Source organism: Galeopterus variegatus, unplaced genomic scaffold (assembly GCF_000696425.1).
Source record: "Galeopterus variegatus unplaced genomic scaffold, G_variegatus-3.0.2 Scaffold13, whole genome shotgun sequence".
Taxonomy (NCBI): Eukaryota; Metazoa; Chordata; class Mammalia; order Dermoptera; family Cynocephalidae; genus Galeopterus; species Galeopterus variegatus.
The window spans coordinates 1,558,131-1,581,381 of NW_007726124.1; the positions used below are offsets into that span (position 1 = coordinate 1,558,131).

General features: G+C 37.9%; 1 protein-coding gene across 1 annotated transcript in view; it reads right to left on the reverse strand.

The window, feature by feature from the left end:
* The window catches only part of EFHC1 (EF-hand domain (C-terminal) containing 1), a 62,617-nt gene that overhangs the window by 18,061 nt on the left and 21,305 nt on the right, over positions 1–23,251 (reverse strand). Inside the window, exons 6-7 of the mRNA XM_008594149.1 lie at positions 14,421–14,641; positions 2,729–2,869 (exon numbers count right to left, since the gene is read on the reverse strand). Coding sequence (XP_008592371.1) covers positions 2,729–2,869; positions 14,421–14,641 — 362 coding nt within the window. The remainder of the gene's footprint in view (positions 1–2,728; positions 2,870–14,420; positions 14,642–23,251) is intronic.

Genomic DNA, 23,251 nt, shown 5'->3' on the forward strand with positions numbered 1-23,251 from the left:
CACTTGGGAAGCGCGGCGGCGCTCCCGCCCGAGGGTTCGGATCCCACATACAGACCGGTTCCCGCTCACTGGCTGAGCGAGGCGCGGGTGCAACACCAAGGCTTGCGATCCCGTTGCCGGTCCCCCGTCCGGTACGGGGGCAACACTGAGGGTTGCGATCCGTTGCCGGACACGGAAAAAAAGACAAAAAGACAAAAAAAAAAAAAAAAAAGAAGACTGCAGTCAATATAAACTTATCCTTTCTCCTCATTTAGCAATATCTAACATTATTCATAGCCATTTTTGTAATCCATTATGTAATAATTTTTCCAGGATTTTCAGGTATGAAATGTAAGCTTACAATTATGTAGGTTACAAACTCATATGAGTCCTTTTCTCTTTTCTTAATTCTAAGCGTTATACTGGTTCTTGATCACACTGGGTTGAAAATCAGAAAGCTGAGTCCTGCCTCTGCCTAAGTAGTACTGGAACCTGCAACAAGCCAATTATCCTCTCTGATCCTTAAGTTTTGAAACATAAAATGAGTAAAATATTATATTTTCTAACTCATGAATAGTGCATGTGTAAATAAGTTCATTCACGCATTCAGCAAACTATTGTTGAATATCTACAAAGTCTAGAAAAACATAATTCCCACCCTTAAGGAGTTTATAGTTACCATATCATAATTCAGCAAGCCTCTTGATTTTAACAGTAACTGAAATAACTTAGTCCTATAAAAAGCCTTCATTAATCAGAATTCTTATATGGAATGTTTTAGTTGGCCTAGAGTTTGCTGGAGCTCCCTTTTTATTTAAAGCTTTGTTCAACATTTTTCTAAAATATATTAGTCAATTGTGTTTTCACTTAATTTTTATCCTTTCAAATACAGGTAAACAATTTGAAAAGTCACCTGACCCATCCCTCCCCATTTCCAATTTCTATCCCCAGAAATGACTTATTTCAACTTTTATTTATGTCCATATTTATAAATAAAATGCTTATATTCCCATTTTTCCATTTTTTCACATTTTAAGATATTCTTTGAATTCTTATCAGTAATTTGCCTTAGGTAATTAAGTCAATTAGTAGAATATGTAGGATTTGAATTTGTGTCTGTTTCCAAACTCCATGCTCTTAATGACTAGTCATACAAAGGTACTTCAAAAAGTTCGTGCAAAAGGGCTGGCCTGTGGCTCACTTGGGACCAAGGCCACAGGTTCAGATCCCTATATAGGGATGGCCGGTTAGCTCACTTGGAGAGCATGGTGCTGATAACACCAAGTCAAGGGTTAAGATCCCCTTAGCAGTCATCTTTTTTTTAAAAAAAGTTCATACAAAAATAGAATTAACAAATAATATGAATATTTTCACAAACTTTTTGAAGTACCCTCAGAAACTCTCAAAGGCAATATGTATTAAATAGGGATAATCACATTTATTATATTTAAAGAATATAAAATGTATCAAACTAGATATTGTTACACTTCTCTCTGTGTAACAGAGATGAAAAAAAGATTACTCAAAGCAACATGAATGCAATGAGAAGCCTGAAGGGACTGTACCTCAGCAACTCCTCTGTTGGGGGAAAACTGGGTACAGCCCTGATTCAAAGTTAGCTTCTGTTTTATATTGTAAAGACAAGGAAGTTTCACAAGAAAAATCAGTTGATTCAATCATTTCAAAAGGACACAAAGACACATGGGCAATGTGACAAAAGTTATCTATAGCTAAGTATAGCTTAAACAATGGAAACTAGTAACATCATTTAAATTAACAAGATGAGATTCCAAAGTACAATTTGTGAAAAGCTAAATTGATAAGAATGCGATCATTATCTAACCCAGAATATACCCTCTCCCTGAACGATTTAAGCAAAAGTTACATTCTTATGATAATTGTCTTTAAAGTGTCCACCAACAAACAGCTTACCCTTAGCAAACATTTTTTTCACATTTTCTCCTACAGCAATTCCTTCAACATACTTATTTTTAACAACAATCAGTATGTTAAATAGTCAAAGTACATAATCCCATCCCTAAACAGTTATTAGAATTGATGAGGTGGGTTTTTGCCACACTATCTGTGGACTTTTGTCCCTTAATCAAGGGCTTTTGCCCCATACATGCATTACCTAAAAACACTATTCTTTTTTTTTTTTTGAGACTGGCCACACCGCGCTCAGCCAGTGAGCGCTGTGAGTACACTGGTCATCCCTATATAGGATCCGAACCTGCAGCGGGAGCGCTGCTGCGCTCCCAGTGCCGCACTCTCCCGAGTGCGCCCCGGGCTCGGCCCTAAAAATACTATTCTAAAAATCAAATGAGAATCAAGATTTCTAACCCTCTACAAGATATTACAGGTAATACTAAAATTTAGTAGGACATGATCCCTACACCAAGGAAATCACAGTACACTGGAAAGGCACACAGATACATAATTTGAATATAACTCAGAATTTCATAATTGCTTAATAAAAAAGGCAAAATGGTCTGTCAAAATTTGAGGAGTAAAAGGGAGAGATTAATGATCTAAGAAAAATTCTTGGGGGAGATAAGACTTGAGCTAGGTCTTGGTTCAGGAGCACCATACTTACTATTATCCAACGTGCCTGAAGGCTGGGTACCAGATCCAATGGTTGTTTAAATAAACACATAACTCTGACAGCTGTTACACTTACAGACAAAATGGACAATTGTACACAGTACTGAGATAGAAGAAAACCTTAGTATATAAAAATTAGCCTCACCAGTGCAGCCAAATAACGAAGCACCTTGTTATCATTCACCAGCATTTTAATAACATCTTTTTTTGGAGCTTTTGGAATGAGAGCAAAGCAATTCTGAGCTGAATCTTCAACGAATCCATAACCATTATATGGAGGCAATTCCTAGAGACATACAGGAAGCAAGAAGTAAAGTAGATGCCATTTGTGTTAAAATTACATTAAAGGTAACTAAGTTTCTTTTTTAAAAAACAACTCTGGAAAACATCTATTCAAAAATAATTTCTATATATACAAATGTAGTCAGAAAAAAATAACATATCACTTATTCCCCTCCTCTTTATCGATTTTATATTATATTTACTGATCACAGAAGTGACTGATGATACTACAGAGCAACTCCCAGGGCTAGATAGACACTATTGCTGATGTCCCCTTATTGACTCCTCAGTTACAATGCAGATGACCTTGTGATCATCCTAGGATGATGAGGCCCATAGGTTTGTCTGTGACCTCTTTGTTCCAGAGTATAGGCCTCATCCTGGTAGATCTGGAAATGGTTTCCTCAGTTCACTGAAAGAGAGAGAGAGAGAGAGAGTGTGTGTGTGTGTGTGTGTGTGTGTTGAGGGAGGGGTGGTCAGGACTTAATTCATGATACTTTTTCTCCTCTTTACCTCCATATTTCCAATATTTTTATTTCTTGATTCTGTCTTACAGAAGAGGATGACAGCTATACTTTTCTGATAACTCAGATCCCTTTTCCACACAAGACCCTCCCTTCCAGTGAAGAAGCTAACTTAGGAAACCAAACTTTAGACGCAAATGTTATTTGATGAGTTAGCATAAAGCTATAAGTTGAGCTTATCTGTTTCATTTTGGTTCTAAAAAGAGCCGGAAGCATCACTTTAGGATGCTAAGATTGATTTACCTAAAAACTTTAGGTCAGAGACTAAGTATTCCTCTTCCTCATCAATGCTAGGTAAACATAAGCAGGGTTCATTTTCCCTGACTCCTTTTTGCTATACTTTCAGAAAACTCAACTTGTACCATACTTTTTCACCTCTAGATATCTTCCCCAAATCTATTTATATATATTGTATTCAGTCACTTTAACAAATTAGTCTATATAGTCCCTAGCACCACCTATAACAGAGTATTATGTCAACAATGAATGGCTCTACTACATTCATCCAGGGTTTACTACTTGGAACAATGACTCCTCAACCATTTGCTGGGACTGTAGTTGGTCTGATTATCATAGCTAGAAAATGACTAGTGGATTCAGCAGATGGACAATGACATAGTTTGCTTCAATTGCAAAAACACTATTCAATGAACACACAGGTTACCATGGACAGAAGGACCTTAGGCTGAGATACTACATGCTAAGTATTCGAATTTCTCTGGAGACAAGGCAGAAACTGCAACTTTCAGTGGAACCTGAACTTGCTTTGAATCTATACCAACACACAATGAGAGCATCCTTGTTGGGGGTTAGGGATAGGGGTTGGGGGATTTGGAAATAGGGAGGTAGATTTAAGCCTCTGAGCCTTCTCAAATTCCTATAGTGTATGCACAGGCTTTTACCTATTTTTCCTGAAACACACCTCATTTCCACTCCTTGGAATAAAGACCTTCCCTAAATCAGCCCATATGTCTGGGGTCTTGGCACCTTGTGTCTCATACTCCAAGCTACTTCCTGGGTCCTATTCTAAACTAGATGAACCACTCATCTGACTATGAATGTCATCACTCTTAGACACTCCTGTTCATATGACCCACCTACCAGAGTTTCTGCCTGGGCTTTCTTAACTAAGCTAGTACACATAGAGCCTAAGAGTCCCATAATCCTTCAGGTACTGCTTTTATGGGCCACCCCCATAGCAGATTAGCTCTCCTAGTTCTGGCTTCTTCCTTTTCCCTACCAGCATGCCTCTAGATGTAGCCACCCTGAGATAAAACACATCTGGCCATTGGATCCATGTTTACTCATTCCTGATCTAGTAGATCAGTTTAACCTATGAGTGCCATGATTCTCAAATTGAATATATCCACTTCTGTCCCTGACCATTGGCTTGACTCTAGCTTTATCACTCTAGACCCTACAACAGCTTCCTAACCCTAGTATCCAGTTATGTTATTTAGGGTTAAAGGGACTGAGGTGTAATGACTAAGGATCATTCATATAATGACTAAAAGCTATTTACTGCTTGGTAACTAGAGCTCTCCGACTAATTTCTGACAAAGACTTTTATGGAGAGGCAGGGAAAATTTATTTATAATGGAATTATTTATTTTAGAGAATTTACTGGAAATAAACTGACCAAACACTATGATTAATGTGCCATCTGTATGGATGTTTTATTATATAGAATTAGTTTTATTATACAGAGGGGCTGGGATAGGGCAAAACAAACAAACCAAAACCTACAGTGGTTCTTTAGTTCCCTGTGTTCTTTATCCTCACCTTTCCTTAGAAAGCAGGTTAGGAGAAAAAAGATGATAGTAATGAGGATGGGGAACCGAGATATTATAAGACTCAAAAGCTTTCATTGGCTCAGAAGATGGATTAAAGCTCTTTCACTAAGAAAAGGGCGTCAGTACGTTGCAGTCTCTCCCCACCCTACCTCCTGGTGAGATAAGACACCTTCTAGTCAGAATGTTTGGTGTATAATAGAAATGCCCTTGTACCTTACAACATAACCTTGGGCAAGTCCTTTGAACTGCTATCTCACACTATCCTTATCTATAAACTAAAGTGGTGGAATAGTTTGCTTGATCAAAATCTAGATTTGTTCCTGTGGTGTTTTCCCCTGTATACTGCATTAAATGCTGCCAAAAAAATTGGGGGGCAAAGGGCTTATTACAATTCTTAATTGATGAACACATTAATCGCTATAGAGTTCTATCCAAGAAAAAATTGACAGCAAGAGGTATCTTCATCACCCACACTTCCTTCCATAAACTTTATTGCCCCTGGGAACTCAATAGCATACCAAAATCCAAATCCTTCTTTCTAATTGTTCTTATGAAACACTGTTTCTAAAAGGCTTGCCTAAGACATTACTGCCTTTTGGGGGGACACATACATGCTTCATAGGCAATCTTCAGTCCAGTTCAGGAAACATGTTATATCCTATTTCTTAGGCAATGTATTATGTGTTAGGAGCAGAAACCTGAATAGGACATAGTCCCTGGCCTCAAGGAAGTTATATTAAGAAGACTCATAAACAGACACTTTAATATAATAGATAAGTGCTGGTGGAAAGAGGCAGACAGTACCCCAGGAACAGAGACGAAAGGCTTTTAGCCCTGCCTGGGGCTTTAGAGATGCCTTCTTGGAGGAGAGGAGGCCTATGCTGAGTACTGAAAGATTAAAATGAGCCATGTGAAGGAATGATGAGGAAGTGGTTCAGGCAGGTGAAAGAGCACCAGCAAAAGTCCAAGGGAGTAAAACAGGGTGCTGTAATGGCAAAGCCACATATAACTCAGTATGACACGAGAGAGGCAGCAGACAGGGGAAAGGCAGAGCCTGAGAGGGAGGAATTCAATAATTTCATCCTTTTATTTATGCCTTTCTCTTGAGGAGAACTGTGGATTGAATGTCCCCCCAGAACTTAAAACCCACTGTAATTGTTGAGGGTGGGAAATCCTATTATAATAATTGAAAGGTGGGGCCTTGAGGAGGTGATTAGATTTGAGGACCATACCTAAGTAAATGGATTAATTCATTGATGGCTTATTGGTGGTCGTGGGCGTGGTTCTGAGGGCTTTAAAAGGAGGACTGAGGAGTTAGCTCTCTCTCTTGCCTCCTCTCATCATGTGATCTCCTTGCACCTGCTGCTAATACGCCAGTTCTGCCATAAGTAGAAGTAGCCTGAGGCACACACCAGACATGGCTGTCCCAGAATTGTGAGCCAAATAAACTTTTTTCTTTACAAATTACCCAATGCATTAGTCCATTTCTGTTGTTCATAACAAAATACCTGGAATTGGATAATTTATAAAGAAAATGAAATTTATTGCTTACAGTTTTGGAGGCTGGGAAATCCAAAGTCCAGGGAACACATCTAGTGAGGGCTTCTTTGGTGGTGACTTTATAGCAGTGCAAGGGTCTCACCAGGCAGAAAATGGCAGAGCAAAGAGAGAGAGACTTTCATGTGCTCTCCTTTTGAAAGCCCTCAGAACCATGCCCCTAACCATCATTATTAACCCGTTCACTACAGCATGGTCCTATAATCTAATCACCTCTTCAAGGCCCCACCTTTCAATTACCATAATAGGATTTCCCAATCTCATTATACTGTCACAGTGGGGGCCAAGTTTGGGGGGAACATAAATCCACAGCACCCAGTCTCAGGTATTCTATTATAGCAACACAAAAGCATACTAATACAGAAAACTGGTACCAGAGAAGTGGGGTGTTACTTATAACACATACTTGAAAATGTGAAAGCGGCTTTGGAACTGGGTGTGGAGCAAAGGTTGGAGGAGTCTGGAGGACTCAGAAGAAGACAAAAAGAGGAGGGAAAGTTTGGAACTTCTTAGAGACCAGTTAAATGGTGGTGAGCAGAATGCTGATAGAAATTTGGAATGTAAAGGTTATTTGAGAAGATCTCAGATGTAAAATGAGAAGGGACTTATTGGAAACTGGGGCAAAGATCACCCTTGCTATGAACTGGCAAGGAACTTGGTTGCATTCTGTTCATGCCCCAAAGTTCTCTGGGATGTGGAACTTAAGGATGCTGAACCAGGGTATTTGGCAGAAGAAATTTCTAAGCAGCCAAGTATTCAGGAAGCCACATAGTTGCTTGCAACAGCCTATGCTGAGTTATGGCAGAAAAGGCATGATGTAAAGCTGGAATATATAATTAAAAGGGAAGCAGAGCATAAGAATTTGGAAAATTTGCAGCCTGGTCATGTGGTAGACAATGACAGATCACTTTCGGGAGAAAAATTCAAGGGTGCAGCCCAGTGACCATTTGCTAAGGAGATGTTTTAGTCCATTTTGTGTTGCTATAACAGAATACCTGAAACTGGGTAATTTATAAAGAAGAGAGGTTTATTTGGCTTACAATTCTGGGACAGCTGCATCTGGCACGGGCCTCAGGCTGTTTCTACTCATGGCAGAAAAGTGGCAGGTGAAAGCCCCGGCCTGAGTGTGAAAATAAAACACACCAGGAGACAGGGACTCAACCAAAGCGTATTAGGCAGGCAAAATGAACAAGCGGGCTGCCCTCTCTAAAGTGGGAGCAGCAGCAGGGAGAGTCAGGTTGGGCCTTTTATATCCAGTTAGGCTGAGCTGGACTGTTCCTATTGGCTAAGAAGGAAGGGGAGGGAAGTGAGCGGGGTTTAAGCTGAGATGGGGTTTTCTATAGGTGGAGAAATTCGTGCATGCGGGAAGGGGATGTGGTGGTGAGGAAGAAGGGGGAGGGGTTTTTTTTATGTTTCTCAGAAAACGTGCTGTTCTAGGGACCTGAAACTCTCCGCCGCCATTTTGGGTGTTCCTCCCATCTGCCCTCCACCATCTTAGACATCAGCTAAAACATAATTGCCTAACAGCAGGCAGCTGGTGGTACAACCAGATCACATGGCAAGAGGAAGCAAGAGAGAGGAAGCGAGAGAGAGAGAGAAGGTGCCAGGGTCTTTTTAAGCAACAAGCTCTCACAGGAACTAATAGACTGAGAACTCACTCATTAATCCCCCCTCCCCCAGGGAGAACATTAATCCATTCATGAGGGATCCGCCCCCATGACTCAATCAGTTTCCAACACTGCCACATTGGGGATCAAATTTCCACATGAGTTTTGGAGGAGACAACACATCCAAACTCCATCATTCTGCCCCTGGTCCCCAAAACTCATGTCATTTTCACATACAAACTACAATCATTCTATCCCAAGAGTCCCAAAAGTCTTAACTTGCTTCAGCACCAACTTAAAAGTCCAAAGTCTCATCTGAGACCAAAAGCAAAAGTCCTTCCAACTGTGAACCTGAAAGACAAAACCAAATTTATCTACTGCCAAGACACAATGGTGGAACAGACATTGGGTATACATCTCCATTCCAAAAGGGAGGAATAGGCCAAAAGAAAGGAAAAATAGGCCCCAAACAAGTCCGAAACCCAGCAGGACAAACATTATGTCTTAAAGCTCCAAAATAATGTTCTTTGACTCCAAATCCTACATCCTGGGCACAATTGGGCATCTGGGTCCCTAAAGCAGGAGACTAGTACAGAAGAAAGGGATTATCAAGAGAAGGGGGAAAAAGGTTCTAAAGGCATTGCAAAGTCTCTGGGGCTACCCCTCCCATCACAGGCCCAGAGGCCTAGGAAGACTAAATTATTCTAGGGGGAAGACCCAGGATGCTGCTGCTCTGAACTGCTTCAAAATGCTGCTCCCTGCATCTCGGCCACTCCAGCTGGAGCAGCCTTGCCTCAAGTGGCCCCAAATGTGGTTCATGCCACAGCTCTGGGGAGTGCAAGGCGGAGACCTTGGTGGCATCCAAGAGATGTTAAGTCTGCAAGCTGGCAGAATGCAACAGCAATGGAGGTATGGCAGACTCCACCCCACTTTCAAAGGATGTATGGAAAAGCCTGGGAAGCCATGAACAGATGTGTCGCAGGAGTGGAGTCACCATATAGAACCTTCACTAGAGCAATGCCAAGCAGGAATGTGGGGTCAGAGTGGCAGCAGGAAAACCCCACTAAGGCCATGTCTAGTGGAGCCATGAGAGCAGAACTACCATGGAGACCCCAGACTTGTAGAGCTACCAGTGTGCAACACCAGCCTGCAAGAGCTAAAGCATCACCTGAGACCAGGAAAGCCATTGGAGCTGAGCTGCTTAAGGAGTTGGAGGTCCAAACCCCACACCAGTGTGTGAAGAATGGAGTCAAGGTACATGATTTGCCAGCTTTAAGATTTGATGCCTCGGGGCCGACCTGTGGCTCACTCGGGAGAGTGCGGTGCCAATAACACCAAGGCCACGGGTTCGGATCCCATATAGGGATGGCCGGTTAGCTCACTGGGTGAGCGTGGTGCTGACAACACCAAGTCAAGGGTTAAGATCCCCTTACTGGTCATCTTTTAAAAAAAAAAAAAAAAAAGATTTGATGCCTGCCCTGCTAGGTTTTGGACTGGCTTAGGACCTGTTTCCCCTTTCTTTTGGCCTATTTCCCCCTTTTTGAATGGGAATATGTACCCTCTGTTTTTCCCAACATTGCACCTTGGAAGTAGATAACTTGTTTTGACTTCACAGATGGGACTTTGGACTTTGGAGCTGGGACAAGTTAAGACTTGGGGCTATGGGGATGAAATGAATGTATCTGCATGTGAAAAGGACAAGAGTTTTGGGGGGCTGGGAGTAGAATGCTGTGGCTTGAATGTCCCCTCAAAATATAATCCCCACTGTAACTGTTGAGGATGGAAAATCCTATTATGATAATTGAAAGGTGGGGACTTGAAGAGGTGATTAGATTTGAGGACCATGCCCAAGTAAACGTATTAATCCATTGATAGTTTAATGGTGGTCATGGGCATGGTTCTGAGGGCTTTAAAAGGGGAATAGTGAGTAAATAATTCTCTCTCTGCTCTGCCATTCTTGCCATGTGACACCCTGTGTTGCAGTGAAGAGTCAGTACCCACCAGCAAGTCTCTCACCAGATGTGTTCACTGGACTTTGGACTTACCAGCCTCTGAAATTGTAAGCAATAAATATTGTTTATTTACAAATTACCCAGTTTCAGGTATTTCTGTCATAAGCAACAGAAACAGACCAGTAAGGAAAAAGAGCCCAATGACATTAAGATGGGCCACAAGTATTAATACCCTATTTTATACACAGGAAATAGACATAGAGAGATATAATTCCTGTCCCCAAAGGTGTAACAAGCATCAGTGCTATTAGTCCATGATACATGTCTTAATACCTTAATACCTTGACTTTGCTGTACATTATATAATTTTTAAAACATGGAATTTTTACTTGGAACTCTATAAAATATGTGGGTGCCTTGTCTAGGATTCTGAAGGCTCAAGTTTACCAGATTACTACTTTGGTGCATTAAAAATGCCATGAATTTACTCAGATCACAGTGGACTTCTGTGGTACACAGAACTAAATTATATGGTTCAGTGTGGTTCTGAAGCAAGCTATGTTGCAATGAAAGAAAGCCATCTTCCAACATCTTTAATTAATCAGTCTTCGTTTTGCTCCCAATCACTTTTTAAGTGAAAGGATTTGATAAATAAGCAAAAAATAATGAATGCCCCAGGGGTGTAGAATTTTAAAAGTTGTCTCATTGTTTTTAACCAGAATGAACAAAACTGTTGTAACAGTAAAACAATGGAGGATTCTGGGAAGATGGCAGGGTAGGAAGCACCAGGAATGTGTCTCCCCACCTAGACAACAGTTGCACTGGCAGAATCCGTCTGAAGAAACCATTTTGGAACTCTAGTGTCTATTGAAGGCTTGTAACTTCCAGGGGAAGGCTTGGACAGTAAATTGTTGTTAACTTCCATAAATTTCAACCTTAAGCATAGTAGCAGGTAACTGTAATCTTATACCCCAGACCTGTGGCAGGCAGCCCAAGCAAACTTCACAAAGCTTGTGGGAGCCAGAATAGGCAAAAAAGGACTCTTTCTTCTAAATATCAGGGATCTGTGCTCTGATAACAGATTACTGCTTCTGATCACAGAGGTGCAGACAAAGAGGCCACTGGTCATTGTTGTTCCACCTCCCCAAAGGTGCAAGCCTCTCCCCCTCTAGCTGAAGTGATTCCAGAGGATCTAAAGAGCTAGTGCTCCATTATTCCCTCTTTCACTTTTCTCTTTTTCCTCTTTTAGGAGCCAGACATTAAAGACTAGGACACTCAAAAACAACTACATATAAGATAAAATTAGAAAGTGATTGTGTATGCCCAGGAAAAGGCACTGAAGAAGAAGAAAAGACCTGAGAAGATTTTAAGTTTATACCTCTAGTTGATCCTAGGCAGAGACAGCCTACAACAATTAAAAATTAAAAATATATGTATAAACAAAAACAATTACAAAAAACAGCAAATCCTGGGGAAGGGGAGAATCTGATTTCCAGAATTACCACATTATTAGGTTCAAATGTCCAGTTTTCAACAAAAACAAACAAAAAAATCACAAAGCATACAAAGAACTAGGAAAGTATGGCCCATTTAAGGGGGAAAAAATAAATCAACAGAGACTGTTGCTGAAAAAAGACCTGATGTAAGATATACTAGACAAAGACTTTAAAATAACTGTCTTAAAAATAAAAGCCCAAAGAACAAAACAGAAATATCAATCAAGAGACAGAAAACCTAAAAAGAAACCAAAAAGAAATTCTAGAGGTGAAAACTGCAATTAACTGAAATGAAAAATTCACTAGACTGATTCAAAGGCAGATTTGAGCAGGCAGAAGAAAGAATCAGCAAGCTTGAAGTTAGGATAATGGAAATTATTGAGCCTAAAGAACAGAAAGAAAAATGATTAGAGAAAAGTGAATGAAGTTTAAGGCACCTTGTGGGACACCACCAATCAGACCAACATATGCATTGTGAGAGTCTCAGAAGAAAAGAGAAGAGAAAGGGAAAGAAAATATTTGAAAAAATAAATGGCTGAAGACTTCCCAAATCTGATGAAAGACATGAATTTAAATACCCAAGGAACTCAGTGAACTTCAAGTATGAACTCAGAGAGACCCACACTGAGTCACATTCTAATCAAACTTTCAAAAGACAAAGAGAGAATCTTAACAGCAAGAAAGAAATATCTTGTCACATACAAAGGATCCTCAATAGATTATCAGCAGATTTCTCACTGGAAATTTTGGAGGATAGAAGGCAGTGGGCTGATGTATTCAGAGTGCTAAAAAAAAAAAACAAAAAAACCTGTCAACCAAGAATACTATATCCAGCAAAACTGTCCTTCTAAAGTGAGGGAGAAATTAAGACATTCCCAGGAAAACAGAAAATTAGAAAGTTAGTTACTACTAGGACTGTTCTGCCAGAAATGCTCCAGGGAGTCCTGCAGGATGGAATAAAAGAACACTAGACAGTAACGTGAAGACATATAAAGAAATAAAGATCTTGATAAAGGCAAACTCATGGGCAATTATAAAAATTAGTATTATTGTAACAACAGTGTGTAACTTTTGTTTTCTACATGATTTAAGACACTAATAGATTTAAAAAGTTAGTCTAGGGCCCGGCCCGTGGCTCACTCGGGAGAGTGCGGTGCTGATAACACCAAGTCAAGGGTTAAGAGGATCTTAACCCTTGACTTGGTGTTATCAGCACCGCACTCTCCCGAGTGCGCCACGGGCTCGGCCCACACAACTTTGGTTTTTTTTTTTCTTTTTTTTTTGTCCTTTTTGAGACCGGCCACATCGTGCTCAGCCAGTGAGCACTGTGAGCACACCGGTCATCCCTATATAGGATCCAAACCCGCGGCAGGAGCGCTGCTGCGCTCCCAGCGCCGCACTCTCCCGAGTGCGCCACGGGCTCGGCCCACACAACTTTGGTTTTTTTTTTTCTTTTTTTTTTGTCCTTTTTGAGACCGGCCACATCGTGCTCAGCCAGTGAGCACTGTGAGCACACCGGTCATCCCTATATAGGATCCAAACCCGCGGCAGGAGCGCTGCTGCGCTCCCAGCGCCGCACTCTCCCGAGTGCGCCACGGGCTCGGCCCACACAACTTTGGTTTTTAACTCCATATTTTCTTTTCTACACAATTTGAGACTAATGCATTAAAAGAACTGTTTGATAGCACTGAACTGTACACTTAAAAATGGTTAAGATAGTATTATGTTATGTGTATTTGACCACAATTAAAGAATTGATAAAAATTAAAAAATTAAAAAATAAAAATTAAAAATTAATATGTCTTGGTGTAAAAAGAAAAATTAAATCCATACAGAGGAGTATAAAAATAAAGGTTTCTTGTCATCTCCTTTTTCCATTTCTACTTCCCCTTTCCCATGTGTTAAACTAACCAGTGTTAATAATATGATTGATATCCTTCCGGGTCTTTTTCCTCAGTATATATAGGCAGATATTACATATAGAAATTTATAAACATAGGACTATATTATAGATACATATTCACTTGAGAATGTGTTATGGACATTTTCCCATGTTAATATGCATAAACTTACTTCCTCTTTTTTTTTTGCAGGCCTTATAGTCTTTTAATTGTATGAATGAATGTATTATAATTTATTTTGTTAATCTCTTTACAATTTGTTTTATTGTAAATAATGCTACAATATACATCCTTCCACATATCTTTTTACAGTCTCTGAAGAATATTTTCTAGATAAAACATATACAATATTTTATTTTGAAAAAAATTTAAATGATGACAAAGTGCCCTTCAGAAAGGTTATTCTGATTGGCTTTCTTATTAACAGTATATGAAAATTCCCATTTTTTTCACACAGGGCAAACACTGGATATTGTGAATCTTTTAGAACTCAACAGATCCAAAAACTTCAGTATTTTCGTCCTATGTCTTTGATTATCAGTTAGAAGAAGGATCTTTTCATATGTTTTTGGCTATTTATATTTCTTCTTTTGTGAACTATTCTATCCCATATAGTTTGTCCATTTTTATTGGGTATTCATTTAAGAGTACTTTTTTTCTTCTTCTTAAATCTCTACATCAAAAAACTAATTTTCTCATCACACTCAGAACTACTATTCCATTACCTGTTTCACAGGAGGTGGTTCTGGCTTGCTCACATCAATACGTGGTAAATCTGGCATTCCAAACTTCTCTTTGTAATACTGTCGAGTAAATGGATCACAATCATAAATGAAGAAAGTTCTCCCAAAGATAGTGAGTGGTTTCCCAACAATGAAGTCTTTGGCAGTATACCATTCCAGCACCTCTTGATCAGAGATTTCCAGCACACACTGAGGAAAGTTCTCTAACATAACATAGGGTTAGAGAGAAAAGAGGAAGGAATGAATGAGTGTGGAAAGAAAGAAAGACACACAACAGCCCGGCATTCTTGAGAAACTAAGGGAGTACAGTCTTTTGGTCTGGTCAAGGGTCAGGGACTCCCCTATATTCCCGCCAGAACATAAGGCTGTGTATTTCCATCTGTTGACAGACACATAAATAATATTCCAAATGGTTTTTGTAAAGTCTGTCTCCCATTAGCTTGAACTATCACTACAAGTCACTAATCTTAGCAGAATTAATACTCAGAAGAAATCATTACAGGAAGAAAGAACAAATGACCTTCTATAAGGATAGAGTATTAGGTCTAGGAAGGATCCAAACCATTTAGTTCAGCTTCTCATTCATTTATCCATTATTCAACAAATTATTAGTGACCACCTATACCATCTATTAGTTGCACTGCTGAATACTGGGATTACAACAGTTAACAATATAGATACAATTTCTGCCTTCATGGAAAAAATACTCCATTTGGGGAGATAGATACTAAATAATTACACAAATAATAGTTTCATTTTAATTGTAATCACTGTTATTAGGACAGTGTGACCTAGTCCTGGAGGCAGGGGGCAGGGACAGTCAATGAGATGATTACAGTAATCCATTCATGAAGAATCAGTAGATTTTTCAAATGTAAAATCAGTCTTGTATTTTTGGAATAAATCCAATTTTGCTATACTGTTCTATAAGAACTAAAGGTTAACTTGTCTCAAATTGATTCCTTGAAGTCTGGCCTCTATGGAAATCATAACAGTGAGTCAGTTTTGGTACAGTGCCACATCTTATAGCTGTAACCACAAAGTGTGGATGCAGAACCCTGATCACGTGGGATGAGAAGAAGGCCGGCATTCTCCTAATTGCTGAGAAGGAAAAATAGGAAGAAGGCTAAGTTTCTGCTATATCAGACATAAAGGCTTGAACCCCAGCGCATGATCATGACAAAGGAGGGGCTGGTATTTCCCCAATCATGTATTTTAAAAGCTCTGCAGTCTAAGTGCCTAATACTACTAGATCCCTTTGAGCTGCCCCAGGAGGCGGTGGGTAATGGGGGACATAGCTCTTGACTACATGAGTTCCCCTCAGTATACAATGTTCCAGGAAATCTGGTATATGTGTATGTGCTGTCCAGCCATTTGCCTTTGTTTGCTCAACAAATTATTTTTTTCATATACTGCTAGATTTGGTTTACTGATATTTTGTTTGGGATTTTTGCATATATGTTTGAGTGAGACTGACTGTAGTTTTTCTTCTCATGATGTCTCTGGTTTCACTGGCTTTTTTTTTTTTTTTTGGTGGCTGGCCAATATAGGGATTAAACCCTGAACCTTGGTGTTAGCACCGTACTCTAATCAACTGAGATAATCAGCCCACCTCACTGGCCTTTTCAAATGAATAAATTAAGGAATTATTTTTCTTTTCTCTGAAAGAGTTTGTGTTAAGCTTGGAATTATCTGTTCTTTAAATGTTTGGCAAAAATCCTCTGTAGAATTATCTCAACCTAGTGTTTTCTGTGTGGAGAATTTTTTTTAACTGCATCTATTTAATGGTTAAAGACATTTGGTTTTCTATTTATTCTTGAATAAGTGATATTTTTCTAAAGATTTGCCCATTTTAATTAAGTTTTCAAATTTATTGCCAGCAACTTATTGGTATTCTTTTCTCATTTTATGTTTTATCCCTATTGCATTTTAAAGTATGCCTCCTTTTTCATTTTTAATATTATGTATATGTGTCTTTTTTCTCTTGCTAAATCTGGTCAATAGTTTTTCATTTTTTTTTTTTTTTTGTCTTTTTCCGTGTCCGGCAACGGATTGCAACCCTCAGTGTCACCCCCGTACCGGACCGGGGACCGGCAACGGGATCACAACCCTCGGTGTTGCCCCCGCGCCTCGCTCAGCCAGTGAGCGGGAACCGGTCTGTATGTGGGATCCGAACCCTCGGCGGGAGCGCCTCCGCACTTCCCAAGCAGCGCACCAGCGCAGTGCGCCACCGGGCCGGCCAATAGTTTTTCATTTTATTAGTTCTTTCAAGGAAACAACTTTTGGCTCAACAAATCTTCTCTGTTAACTTTGTTTTCAATTTTGTTATCTTCAGGGTATTATTCCCTTCCTTTTAATTTCTTTAGATTTACTTTGTCATTACTTTTCTAACTTTTTAAGAAGAATGCCTAGCTTATTTATTTTCATCTTTCTTCTTTCTTAAGTAAGCATGTAATCCAGTGTGTCTATGTCTGGACAAAAATTTTTTAAAAAGCACGTAAGGCTATAAATTTTCCTCCAAGTACAACTTTAAATGTATCTAAAAGTTTTTAGAGTTTTGCTATCATTCATTTCTAAGTATTTTCTGATAATATATTTTTATTCACAGGTTATTTGGAAATGTGTTTTTCAATTTGCAAATACATGAGATTTTTAGTTATATTTCCAAAATTGACTTTGAATTTAATTTTGTCGCCATCAGAAAATATGGTATTTGATGTCAATCTTTAAAATCTGTTAAGACTGATCAGTTTTCATAAATGTTCTATTTGTGCTTGAAAAGAATGGGACTTCTCTAGGTGCTGGATGTATATACATATTCATTAAATCAATCATGATAAATATATTGTTCAACTCATATATGTGCTTATTGATTTGTCTTTTTGATCTAACAGTTATTCAAAGAAATGTTTTAATGACTCCAATTATTATGATGGATTTGTCCACTCTCTTTGCATAATAGTACTGTAAGTTTTTCCTTTACGTATTTTGAATCAAACTTCATTCAAGTTTAGAATTATCACATTTTCCTAGTAAATACAATATTCTTGCAATAGATAATGATCCTATCTCTATCAATGCTTTCTTCCCTAATGTCTACTTGTATTATACTAACATAGCTTCATGAATTTATATTACGCCTCATCAATTTCATTTGCTATTTGCTTGTACATCTTTTTTTATCCTTTCTATGTCCCTATAACATTAAAAAAAAACTTGTTGTATATTTAATCCTATCATCCCTTCCTGTGCTATTACTGTAATATATCGTAGTTCTACCTTATTTTTTCTTTTCTTTTCTTTTCTTTTTTTTTTTCCTTTTTTGGTGTCCAGCAACGGATCGCAACCCTCAGTGTCGCGCCCGTACCGGACCAGGACCAGCAATGGGATCGCAAACCTCGGTGCTGCGCCCGCACCTCGCTCAGCCAGTGAGCGGGAACCGGTCTGTATGTGGGATCCGAACCCTCAGCGGGAGCACCGCCACGCTCCCAAGCGGCACACTGTAGCAGTGCGCCACCGGGCCGGCCCTACCTTATTTTTTTAACCCCCACAAATGGTTTTTAATTTTTATAGTCAATGTTTATTTAGATTTATACACACTTTGCCATTTTCTTTATTCATCACTTCTTGTATCGTAAACCTTCCTTCTGGAATCACTTTCTTTCTACTTGAAGTGCACTCTAGAATTTTCCCAGTAAGGGTCTGTTGTTAGTAAAATCTATTTTGTTTGCCTGGAAATGTATTTCATCTTCTTCTTGAAATACAGTTTCTCCGTGTATTGAATTCTCAGCACTTTGAAGATATTATTTCACTGTCTTCTGGTAATCACTGTTGCTACCTGAGAAGTCAGCTGCAATTCTAACTGCCATCCTGTATGATTTACCTTTTTCTTTGGAGCTGCTTTTATGATTTCTTTAAATCTAGTGTTATTAAGTTTGACTATGACATATCTAGGTACAGATTTAAATTTCTGAAACTTTATTGAGATATAATTAAATACAATAAGCTGCAATGTTTGGAGTGTACAATTTTGATGTTTCTTGACATATATATTTATTGGGCTGGCCCGTTGGCTCACTCGGGAGAGTGCGGTGCTGACATATATATTTATTACCCATGAAACCATGGCTACAATCAAAATAATGAACGTAACCGTCATACCCAAAAGTTTCCTCTTGCTGTTTTATAATATAACTCTTCTACCCACCTTGCTAATGCAACCACTGATCTATTTTTGTTATTTATATTGTATTTCCAATTATTTTTTATAAATGAAATCATGTGGTATGTATTCTTTTTTGACTGACTTCTGTCACTTAGTATAATTACTTTGAGATTCATCCATGTTGTTTCATGCATCAATAATTGTTCTTCTTTATTTTTGTAGTATTCCAAAGTATTGATATACAATAATTATTTATGCATTCATTTGTTGATAGACATTTACATTGTTTTCAGGTTTTGGCTATTACATTTAAGCTGCTAAAACACTTAGGTAAGTTTCTATGTAGATGTATGCTTTCCTTTCTCTTGGTAAATATCTAAGACGGAAATGGCTGGGTTGTATGATAGGTATATGTGCAATTTTTAAAAAAGAAATTGTCAAACTGTTTTCCAAAGTGGTTGTTCCATGTTACATTGCCGCCAGCCGTCTATAGGAGTTTCAGCTGCTTCACATCCATGTCAACACTCGGTATAGTTAGTCTTTTTAATTTTAGACATTCTAGTGCATGTGCAGGAGTATCTCATTTGGTTTTAATTTGCATTTCTCTAATGAACAATGGTGGTAAACATCTTTTTGGGAGCTAATTTGACATCCATATATTCTTTGGTAAGGTATCTATCAAATCCTTTACCCATTTTTGAATTGGCCTGTCTTACTGTTATTGAGTTTTAAGGTCCACTTTATCTGTCCTACAACAAGTACTTTGTCAAATACATTTCATAAATATTTTCTCTCAATCCTTAGCTTCTCTTTTCATTTTCAAGCAGTGCCTTTTGCACCTTTTGTGTCCCATTTAAGAAATACTTTCCAAACCCAAGGTCACTAAAATATCCTGTTTTCTTTTAGAATTTTAATGGCTTTTAGCCCTTACCTTTAGGTCTATGATCCATTTGGGGTTAATTTTTATATATTATGAGGAAAGGGTTGAGGGTTTTTAAATTTTTTTTTTTGGCACATATGGCTATCCAATTGTTCCAGCACTATTTGTTAAAGACTATCCTTTCTCCATCAAATCGCTTTTTCACCTTTGCCAAAAATCAACTGACTATATATATATATATATATGGTTCTATTTCTGGACAATTTGTTCAGTTACACTGACCTACATGTCTGTCATTATGCCTCTATCATACAGTCCTAATTACTGTAGCTTTGTAATAACTCTTGAAATCAGTAACTGTTAAGTTCTCTTAACTTAGTATTTCTTTTGCAAAATTGTTTTGAGTCCTTATAGGTTCCTTTTTATTTCCATATAAATTTTCGCATCTGCTTGTCAATTTCTTCAAAAAGTTCCTCCTGAGATTTTCATTGGGATTTGATTGGGATTGAACCTATAAATCAGTTTAGGGAGAAGAAACATCTTAATATTGATTCTATCATTTCATGAACACATTATATCACTCCATTTATTTAGATTTTCTTTAATTTCACTAAGCAGTGTTTTGCAGTATTAAGTGTGCAGGTATTGCACCTCTTTTGTCAAATATCTCCCTAAGTACTTTAATATTTTGATAGTATTGTAAATAGTATTTTTTAAAAATTTCAATCTCCAATTATTCAACACTAGTATGTAGATATACAATTTGGTTTTGTATGTTAATCTTACATCCTGCAACCTTACTAAACTCAGGCATTAATTCTAGTAACATTTTTGTAAATTCTTGAGGATTTACCACATGGAAGATCATTCATCTGCAAATAAGGACAGTTTTATTTCATACTTTCCACATTGTAAATGTTTTTTCTTTCTTTTCTTGTCTTACTGCATTGGCTACAACCTCCAAAGCAATGTTGAATAGAAATGGTATGAATGGGTAGCCTTACCTTATTCCCAATCTAAGGAGGAAATCAATCTTTTACCATTAAGCATTATGATAGCTGTAGGTTTTTCATAGATGTCCTTTATTAGGTTGAGAAAGTTTCCTTCTATTCCTAGTTTGCTACAAGCCTTTATCAGAAATGGATGTTGAATTTTGTCAGATGAATTTTCTGCATCTACTGATATGATCATATGTGGGTAATTTTTAGTCCATTGTTACAATGAATTACAGTGAATGATTTTCAAAATTAAACCAACTTTGCATTCTTGGGATTAATCCACTTGGTCAGGCTATATTGTTCTTTTTACCCATTGTAGAATTCAATTTGCTAAAATTTTTAAAGGATTTTAAAAATCTATATTCATGAGGGGTAATGGTTGGAAGTTTTGCTTTGTAATATATTTTTCTGGGTTTGGTATCAAGATAGTGCTAGCCCCATGAATTGAGAAATGTTTTTTCTCTTTAGTTATCTGGAATATGTTGTATAGCATTCATTAGTGAAGCCATCCAGGACTAGAGTTTTCCTTGCAGAAGGCTTTAAATTATAGATTTCATCTTATTTTTCTAGTTTGATGAAATTTTGGGTCATTGATTTGATACTTTTGGTCTTTCCTTTTTTTTTTAAAGATGATCAGTAAGGGAATCTTAACCCTTGGCTTGGTGTTGTCAGCACCACACCCAGCCAGTGAGTGAGTGGACCATCACTATATAGGATCCGAACCTGTGGCATCAGTGTTATCAGCATCACACTCTCTCGAGTGAGCCATGGGCCAGCCCTTTTGGTCTTTCCTAATATACTTGTTGCTATAAATTTTCCAGTAAGCAATCCTTTAGCTACATTCCTAAAATTGTGATAAATTATGTTTTCATTTTCATTCAGTTAAAAATACTTTCTCCTGACAAATTAGCTATAATTCTAACTAAAATTTTATGTGGGAAACTTTTCTTGCTGGTTGCTTTTAAGAGCTTTTAGTCTCTGGTATTCTAAATTTTGACCATAATACATCTAGGTATAGTTTTTTTTTTTAAAGTGTATCCTGCTTGAGGGATCATGAGTTTAGTGTCTTCTATCAATTCTGGAAAATTATTAACCACATATTGTTTCTCTTTTATTTAACATTAGTTTCTTTAGTTCTTTACCAAATCTGCTTGGTCAATTTTGATAATCTCTTATTCTTTTGTAACATTTTCATTTTGTAAAACATATTAAATATATGTATTTTATATTCTCCATGACTCAAATATTTGCACTCTTTGCAAGTCTGTATGTAGTTTTTTCTTCTGACTTGCTCCCAAGAACGTTTACTATTATAATTACTATTATTATATAGTGATTTTGTGTGTGTGTGCTCATGCTTCTAGTCATGTGGAAATTCTTTATGTTCATGTTGTGTTTACTGATTTTTATTTGTGGGAATTCTTTGAGACCTGGACTAAAAAGCAGTCCTTTCAGAATGTATTTGTACTTATTTTTAATGGGTAACTGTGGGCATTACTAATCCAGGACAATATTAACTTAAACTTTCAGTTTTGGATCCTGGGAACACACATGAGTTTTGGTCCCAAACATGTGAGAGTACAGGCTTGTGGTAATTTCTTGAAAATTTTCTTTTTTTCCTATTTTGCTCAGTGTCAAGACCCAAAGAGGAAAGCAACTTTTCTGTTTACCTCTGCAGGACAGGCTTTTTCTTAGTTTATTCAATGTTGGTTACCTTTGGGAGATCCCAGCTTTATGGGCAATCCTGACCTCTCACCCTGTTTATACCCCCTAGATTTTTCTTCTGTCCTTCCTATATGGTCTTGTACAAATTCCACCTATAGTATTTACTTATTTTTGTGAATTGGTAATTTCTTGTCACTTGTAGCCTTTAAGGAATTTACTTACTTTGTCACCAATTCCAACATATGAAGTTAAAAAAAAAGAAGATATATATGAAAGTTTCAGGATCTGCATTATTACAGGTAATTCTGATGTACAGAACTACTAATATCCTTTCCAATTGTAGCACTCTCACATTATATTGTAGTTATATGCTTATCGATGTACATTTTTCGCCAAATTGTAAAACCTTTGAGATATGGTCTTATACTAGTTGTAGATTTTCACTATCATGGTGCTTCCTTCATCCATATGGATGTCCAATTAATATTATTTGAATGATTGAATGAGCCAATAAAGATGCTCAGAAAGTAAGGAAAAACATTCAACTGAAGCACTAAAGGTCTACCTAAGAGGTGTTCTGAATTTATTTTAAAGGCAAGATCAAAGTATATATGTCAATCTAAAGGATAACAAACATACTTAGACTTTAGAACCCCATGACTTGGGTTCAACAGCTGAGTAGAAGGCTTTTGACAAGCCAAATACCCATTTTTTATCACCTGCCACACACTGATAATCTACAATTACCCTCAACAAAGAAAGAACTTCCAGAATTTCTGATATTTTAACTCCATCCATCATAAATATATATATTTGATTAATCTTAACTACTTAAAAGAAGGCCCTGGCAGGGAGAACTTTTGAAAACTACTTCCATAATTTCCTATTATTGTTCAACACAAACTCTCTGCCTAGCCACCATCTCTTGGATGCCCCCCAACATGCCATACTTGTTCCTGATTCCCAGCCCTTGCTCCTATTCTCTCCAGAGTGCTCTTTGTCTTTGCTTTCTGCCATTCTAAGTCTGTGTCCAATCCCAGCTCTTCCAGAAAGATTCAGTCTTTTTGGCTCACATCTCTCTTCTTCTGAGCTCTGTCTATATGAT